The sequence below is a fragment of the Melospiza georgiana genome, chromosome Z (genome assembly GCF_028018845.1).
Source record: "Melospiza georgiana isolate bMelGeo1 chromosome Z, bMelGeo1.pri, whole genome shotgun sequence".
Taxonomy (NCBI): Eukaryota; Metazoa; Chordata; class Aves; order Passeriformes; family Passerellidae; genus Melospiza; species Melospiza georgiana.
In genome coordinates, this window is record NC_080465.1 from 80782917 (window position 1) to 80790741 (window position 7825).

The 7825-nt window shown below is 47.8% G+C and overlaps 1 protein-coding gene across 1 annotated transcript; it reads right to left on the bottom strand.

The window, feature by feature from the left end:
* Positions 1-2574: 2574 nt before the first annotated feature.
* On the bottom strand, positions 2575-6427 carry IER3IP1 (immediate early response 3 interacting protein 1). The gene is made up of 3 exons (XM_058043897.1): positions 6245-6427; positions 4611-4712; positions 2575-3755 (listed from the first exon to the last, which is right to left on the bottom strand). Exons 1-3 carry the CDS (start codon positions 6333-6335, stop codon positions 3700-3702), a joined length of 249 nt encoding a protein of 82 aa, XP_057899880.1. The 5' UTR covers positions 6336-6427; the 3' UTR covers positions 2575-3699.
* Between the last annotated feature and the right edge of the window lie 1398 nt (positions 6428-7825).

The window sequence follows — 7825 nt, forward strand, 5'->3', positions numbered from 1 at the left end:
TATTATACCCATAATATCTCCACGGTAACTAGTATATATTTATATATAAATACATACATATATATATATATATAAAAATACATACACACACATATATATATATTGGATACTTGGAAGAAATTATTCCCATTATATATCTACAATGTAATGTTTTAAATTAAATCCATAATATGTCCATAGTGATAATATAATATATATTATTATATCATAATCCACTTATTATATCTATAATGAATATGTTTTTATACCTATATTTATAATTCCACATTTGTATCAGTTTATATATTTTGTAACATGAATTTTAACCTACAAACGCATTAATTTTATATATAGTTTTACAAGCTATTACTAGGATGCATAGACACGTAATAACTTTATGTTGCATGTTCCTTGTTTTTCGCAGTTTCAGCTGCGGCGCTGTTCCAGAGCTGCTGGAAGCCACGCGAGGGGAGAGCAGCAGTGTGGTTATTCCCTGGCTGTCCCTGCACTCCCTGCTCATTCCCTGCACACCTGATCCTCAGATGCTGCCCCACTTTGAATCCCGACTTTTCACCTGTCAGGTGAAGCTCGTCCCAGTTTTGCCTCCAGTGCGGGATTCCCGCTGCTCCTTCTCCCTGCCCATGTGCCCGCAGCGCCTCTGGAAGCACAGCAAGAAGAACATCACTTTTCACCCATGTTATTTTAAAGCTGTTGCTTGCGGTCTTTAGTGCTGGCCCTTATTTCAGTAAGAACGAATTAAGCCTGGATGCAGAAATGTGGTTACGCCGCTTTTCTTTCCAAAAAAATTTCATAGGAATACAAAACGTTCCACACACACATTGCCCTGTTTCCACCAAAGACAGATCTGTGAGAACAGCTGAGCCTCGAGGCTGTACCCTCGTCACCTCTGACTGACACAAAGATCATCACAGAGAAATTACTTCTAACAGATCCACAGGCTTTAACATACAGGGATCCTGAAGATCCTGTTCTGCCTCAGGACAGCATTGCCACGTCTCATTGGGTTTGCTACATAAACCAAAACACAGCTCCACAGCAAAGATGGTATTGCCACATGCCACAGGGATGAGGAAAAAGTTACACGTTTCTTAAAAGAGCAGTAACTCTGGTGTTTGGAACAGAATGGAGCAGAGTTTTGAGATATCCCCACTGTACACAGACAGAGAGAGAGAGACAGTTGGGAATGAGAGTGCTTAACTTGGAAATTCAGGATTTATTTACAAAAATCACAAGAAAAAAGGAAACAACATAAACCTCTCCTCCTGGATGTCCTTTACTCTGCAAAAACCTGTGATTGAAGATCACATAATATGCATTTACATGTTTTACAGATTCTTCTTCATATACAACAGCATATGCTTTAGTCATCAAGACATTGGGAGAAAAGATGATTGGCTAAGCTGCTTTAAATAATGAAACTACCAGGTTTCCCTTGGCCTCCCCTCTTTAACTTAAAGTCAAGCACTTTAGCAGAACAGATGAAGGATTCTAACTTCTCTATAAAGATACATGAGTGTGGTGGTTTGACCGGGAAGAAGTGGGAATTCTGGGATGCTGTGGTCAAACCAATGGGTGCTCCGATTTTGATATTGGCACCTGGTGTGGCCAGTGGGGTTTGGCCGGAGCAGCAGCGAGTGTGGGAGTGCTGGAGCTCTGGGACAGACAGAGACTGAAATGTTTAACCCTTTTTCTTCTATGATTGGGACCTTGCAAAAATGCTGATCCTCCTTGGAGCTGAATAAGAAGAAAGATAGGAAATGAGATAACCAAGAACTAGGCCCGAAGGACGTGGAGAAGGCTGGCTGAGTGGGGAGAGATGATTGGAGTGGCCTTTTGGCTGGACTTTTCTTGTGTAGCCACAGACTCAGTTTTATTCCTGTGACACAGAGACTGCACTTAGGGGGAGGCAGTGCCTCAGAACCAGGAGGGTTCATTGTGGGGACCCCTCGGCCCCAGGGGGTGGAAAAAAATTGGGGGGAAAGATGTCCCAAAGCAGAGACTGTGCCTTTTTGGAGTGAGACAAGGCATCCTCAAAAGACAACCCCAAAAGCAGCTCTGGTCCATGCACAGTGGTGAGAGCGCTGGGCATGGAAGGAAGATGTCACAAGCAGCAAAAGGATTTTCCAGGGGGTGCTGAGTGACATGGAAGCACACGAGGTTTCAGTGTGTTTCCAGGGGAAGCCTATGGTGCAAGAAGGACTCCTCTCCTCTTCATGGACTGAAGTTTGAGTATTCTAAAGGGTGGTGCCAGACTGGGCAGTTGGTGACTTGGGGGAATGTATCAGATTGGGAAATTTTTGGTGGTGGGGAGGAGGAAAGTGTTTTTTTGTAAGGTTTTCAATTTTTTCCCTTATAGGTTTTTTCCTTCTTTTCTTGTAGTTTAGGTAATAAAGTTTTCTTTATGTTTAAGCTGGAGCCTGCTTTGCTTATTCCTGGTCACATCTCACAGCAGACAGCAGGGAGAGGGTATTCTCATGGGGGCTCTGACTCTGTGCCAGGCCCAAACCATGACAATGAGAATCACCTTTTCAGACCTAATTCAGCAGTCTTAATTGAGACAAGACCGGTAGGAAAGCAATTAGGAGCATTCTCTTCCACAGAACTGCAAAGTCACACACACAGTTGCACTTTCAAAGCTGTTAATTTAACAAATGATGATGATGATGATGGAGGGCAGGGGAAGGAGCAGTAACAGAAGAGGCTGCAAATTCGGGGTTTTCCCAAAGAAATACGTTTGCAAAGCACAGGGTATTCACCTGCCATGGTATTCCCCTCCCACGTTTCCCAGGAAGCTCAGAATACAAAGTGGTTCCCCACTTTGACCACAGTGATCACCACGCAGAGTTTAATACATATTTTAAAAAGTATAATAACAATTCTTGACAGAAAAGTAACAAATACTAATCACTAATATCCCCAAAGTTAACACAGAGTTACTCAGCTTTAGGTACAGCTTTTTTTTTTAATTAATTTTTAATTTTTTTTCTTTGAATTTTGCACTGCAATTGCACCCATTTTCTACATACTGACTTTACCATCAGTATGAAAAATACCCATTTTCTACATACTGACTTTACCATCAGTATGATATACTGATTTGAAGACAAAAATCCCCAATCAAAGCAGAAAAATCCAGCTTTCAATGCTAACCTGAATCAGGAACTTTACCCAGCTGATTTTATCTCCCTCCATATCACAGCTGGACTTCAAACCTTTATAACAAGTATTCTTTATGACATGCTGTCAGAGCCTAATTCATGTTCTCATGAACAGTTCCATGGTAGTAACTGAAATGGAAACAAACACATTGTTGTTTTTCTCAATTTAAAAACAAATTGGAGAGCGTACTGAAGGAAATTCCTCCCTGAGTAACAAAGCATTTAAAAGCTGCATCCCATTGCCAGTCACTGCAACATCCTATGACATTTATTCTAATAATTAATCAACACTATGAACAGGCAGCAACAGAACTGGTCACAGTCCAATGTGTTTGCAGCGTTGTTGCATTGATCCCGTGATCCTGCTTAATGAAACTGCAAGGGAACATTAGGAAATGGGATAAATAGAAATAGTATCTTTTACTATTTTAAGTTGAATGTCAGATTGACAGCTAAACCGTGCTGGATCCCAGGGAACTCAGAGCAGTGGTGGTCAGCAACTGGCTTCTTTGGATGTCCAAAGGGTTTCCACGGGGTGTCTTCAACCAAACAGCAGGAGGAGAACGATTGTGATGGAGTTCAGGGCTATTAGTGGCACTAAAGATGGGGAAAAATGGGAAATTAACAGTGAAAATTCTGCTTTCCACATCACAAAATGACGGAGCTTCATATAACGGTGAGAGGAGGAGCAGAACCAGTCAAAATTTTAGAAATACATTTAATTTTCCTATGTAAAGTAGGAGCCAGTGGAAGGAGTCAGGCTCAAGGACATTAGTAGAAAGCAACAGCAGAAGTATTTTTTCCACAGCATGTTTTAACTTTAACCCAGAGCCTTTAGTTCTGCTTTAACTTCAACACAAGTAACTCTTTCTCCAAATGTAAGTAAACAATCTAAAATTCAGCTTATGTCCTTGGCTTTGCTGTGCTTTAGAATAAATGTTTTGGGTTTTACTCAGTGATAGGCAAGACAGGTTAAGATTTGTTACTCCCTCTCTACCATCATCTACAAAATGAATTTTTGGTGTCCTTCATAATGAAAAACTATCAGTAACTTGCAAATTAAGCCTATTTTTCTCCCCATCTTCTGAGGCATGTAAGCCTCGCTTGCCATTCAGAAACCCCAGAATTACATTTCCCTCACAGGTACTTGCCATAAAGCTGGATTTAGACAAAGTGATTGACACTAATTGCACACTTTGGTTGATCACCAAACTTCCTCCCAGCTGCCAAACCCCAAGGAGAGGCAAAAGCTCCACAGGAGAAACACAAGCCAGAGCCAGGGAGTGTTTTTGCACTTTTACCAGAATTAGGGCCCTTTAGGTGAGGCCTGCACCCTCTCACAGAGAGAGTCCAGGCCCGGGTGAAGTATAGATTAGTGCAGAAACAAGACATTACAGATTGTAATAGAAATCATCATAATCATAATGATAACAGTAAATATTGTGCCCTTACCTCTCATAACGGTTCGTATTGATCGAATGAGGTTTGTCAGCTGTGCTTTAATTCCTGGTTCCTCTCCAAATCCTCCAATCCCTTGGTCGCTTCCCCAGCCAACTGGGTCACATAAAAACAGACACACACTTTAGGAAAAAAAACCCCAAAACCACACAACAAACGCTACAATTTTAGCAAGCAATCTATCCTGAGTGTAGTTTATACTAACACAGATAGACAGCCCAATTAGCCTCATTTCACAAGCATATTTTTATACAGTAAGCTGAAACTGTTAAACCTCACATTAAGCGATGGTAAATCCATGTTTCTGTAAAGAAAACCCTCACCTTTTTAATACACCACTGTTCCCTGCGTGCCCAGACTAACAGGTGAGTTCATGTGGGCTTAAAAAATAAAACAGCTGTGAAAATAAACCCTAAACCAAGTGCAATCTGTTCACAGTACTGAAAACAAAATAGCAAATAACTGCAGGATGTGAAGTGGTGATGCTTCAGCACTGAAAATGGGGCCACACGAGAGAAGAACAGCCAGCACAAATTCCAAAATCGGGGTGATGATTTTTGCAACTGCTGTAAAAAAAAAAGCTAGAACTTTTGAGGAAAAAGAACTGGGAATTTTTCTGAGTGTAGCAGAAGCCCTGAAGTTTTACGATGCCCAGACACAGCATGATGGGACCAGGGATGTGTCCAGGGATTTTTAAAACCTGCTGGCTGCAGCCCTTACCATTTTGGGAAGGAGCACAGCAAGGAGCAGCTCTCAATACACCAAGCTCCACTGCCCAAGCTGTGCATTTCTTTCTCCAAAGGCCACTTTTAAGTGATTTTTGTTCTCCCTTTCTCGCCTCCCTGGCACCAAACCGAGGGTGGGGGGTGAGTCCTCTTCCTGACCAGCCTTGCCAGCTGCTGCTTCCCACTGGGATGAGCCTGGAACTATATTCCCAAGTCTCACGAGGCTGACAAGTGGCTTCACCCATCCCACTAGTACCCACAGCTCCCGTTTTTAACTGCAGCTGCTCGTCAGGAGAGCCAAAGAAAAGCCCAAACCCAAACCGAGGAAATCCCTTGAAACAAATCCAGCAGGGGAAAGGGATGCCCTGCTGCACTCCTGCCAACAATCCTGGCTCAGCCTGACGTGGAGAAGTCAGGATTCTCCACACGAATGAACTCGGAAACCGTGGATCGTTGGCCTTTTTTTTCCCCCCCACGGCTTTGCAGATCTTTGTCGGTGGATTTTCTCTCTTTTGCAGGGCTTTGGCTTCTTTTGAAGGGCAAGGATGCCCAGCCCCGGGAATCCCACGGACCGAGAGTCGCCATCTCATCAAGAACCAGGCACGGCAAGAAAAAGGAAACCTTTGTACGACACCAACCACTCCGAGGCGCGGCACGAAGGGCCGCGAAACAGTTAAAAATGAACAGGAAAAAAGGACAATTATAGGGAAAAAAAAAAAAAAAGAAAAACAAAGAAGAGAGAAAGGTACGACGAAAGCGGCTGGGAATTCATCCCCAAAGCCCAAACCCACCCCGATTCCCAAAGCCCTCCCCCGTGCGCTGCTGCTCCCACCGGCAGGGAGCGGCGGCGGGGCCGCGGCCACCGCGTCCACCCCCCCAGGCCGGGCGGCCCTCCCGGCTCACCGTGGCGGAGGAAGCGCTCCTCGTGCAGCACGGCCACGGCGTTGACGATGAGGAGCGAGGCCTGCAGCAGCGAGTAGAGCGTGAACGCCATGGCCCGGCGGGGCGGAGCGGGGCGACCCCGGCAGTGGCACCGGCAGCGGCAACGGGAGCGGCGCCCGAGAGAGACGTGGCGGGGCGGGGGGCGGGGCCTCGCTCGCGGCCGGGAGGGGCGGAGCCTGAGGGCTGGGGCGGGGCGTGGCCTCTCCGCGGCTGCCGCGCGTTTGGGGCGCGGGGAGGGGGCGTGGCTTTATGGGGCGGGGCAAATATGGGGCGCGGCTTGATGAGCCCGGCCCAATGGGGCGTGGTGTGGTCTGTGGAGGCGTGGCCTCCCGGCCGCGCCGTGCCCGCCCTACGGGGCGTGGTCGGGGGGGGCGTGGCCGCCGGCTCCAGCAGCCGCGCTCGAGTCCGGGCTCGCCCGCGCATCCCTCGGGACCCCGAACCCCTCGGAGCCCCTCGGAGCCCTCGGGTCCGGCCGAACCCGCGCACCTCGCAGAGCCCCGTGGATCCCTCGGCGCCCCGGGGATTCCTGGCAGCCTCTTGAGTCCGCTGGATCTATGGATCCCTCTGGTCAATGGATCACTTGGATGCCTGTGGATCCCTCGAGTCCGTGGATCTCTCGGAACCCCGTGGGTCCCATGGAGCCCGTTGGGTCCATTGGATCCGTGGATCCCTCGCGCCCATGGATCCTTTGGAGCCCCGTGGAGCCCTTGAGTCCGTGGACCCCTCAGAACCCCACGGGTCCCTCGGAGCTCCTTGGGTCTGTTGGGACCGTGGATCCCTCGGGTTCATGGATGCCTCGGAGCCCTGTGGTTCCATCAGAACCCCTTGGGTCCGTTGGATCCGTGAATGCCTTCAGTCCATGGATCCCTTGGAACCCCGTGGATCCCTTGGGTCCATTGGTCGTTCAGAGACCTCTGGATCCCTTGGGTCCATTGATCTGTCAGAGCCTCTTGGGTTCATTGGGTCCATGGATCCCTCGTGTCCATGGAGCCCGTGGAGCCCTGTGGATCCCTCGTGGCCATGGATCCCTCGCCTCCACATGGGTTCCTCGGAGCCCCTTGGGTCCATCGGATCCGTGGATCCCCCGGGTCCATGGATCCCTCGGAGCCCCGTGGTTTTCTCAGGTCCGTGGGTCCTTCGGAGCGCCGTGGATCTCCCAGGTCCGTGGATCTCTCGGAGCCCCATGGTCCTCACAGCGCAGGCTGTGACGTGGGCGGCTCCGCTCGCCGTGCAGCAAGTGGCCTTTGGATTGGAGCGGGAGTAAGGCTCATCCTCATCCTCCTCCTCCTCCTCCGTCGGTGACGTGGTAACGTGGTGTCTGCTGGCTGCAGGGAGACACTGCCCGGCATGGGGCAGCCCCGTGGCCATCCCTCATCAGCAACCCAACACAAGTAGAAGTTAATAAAAAAACATAAACACTGCGCATGAAAAAATACATGAGTTTATACTTATATTTATGCTTATGGACAGCGGGGTTTTTCTGTGTGTTTTCTCAGCACATTGGTTTTCCTCCTGTCCTGACTGAGGTTTCTTGCAGGAAGT

Coding starts and splice junctions, on each gene's coding strand:
- IER3IP1 (XM_058043897.1), bottom strand. CDS start 6,335: ATGGCGTTCACGCTCTACTCGCTGCTGCAGGCCTCGCTCCTCATCGTC. Junction 4,713..6,244: donor GGAGCGCTTCCTCCGCCACG/GTGAGCCGGGAG, acceptor TATGTGACCCAG/TTGGCTGGGGAAGCGACCAA. Junction 3,756..4,610: donor AATACGAACCGTTATGAGAG/GTAAGGGCACAA, acceptor CCCCATCTTTAG/TGCCACTAATAGCCCTGAAC.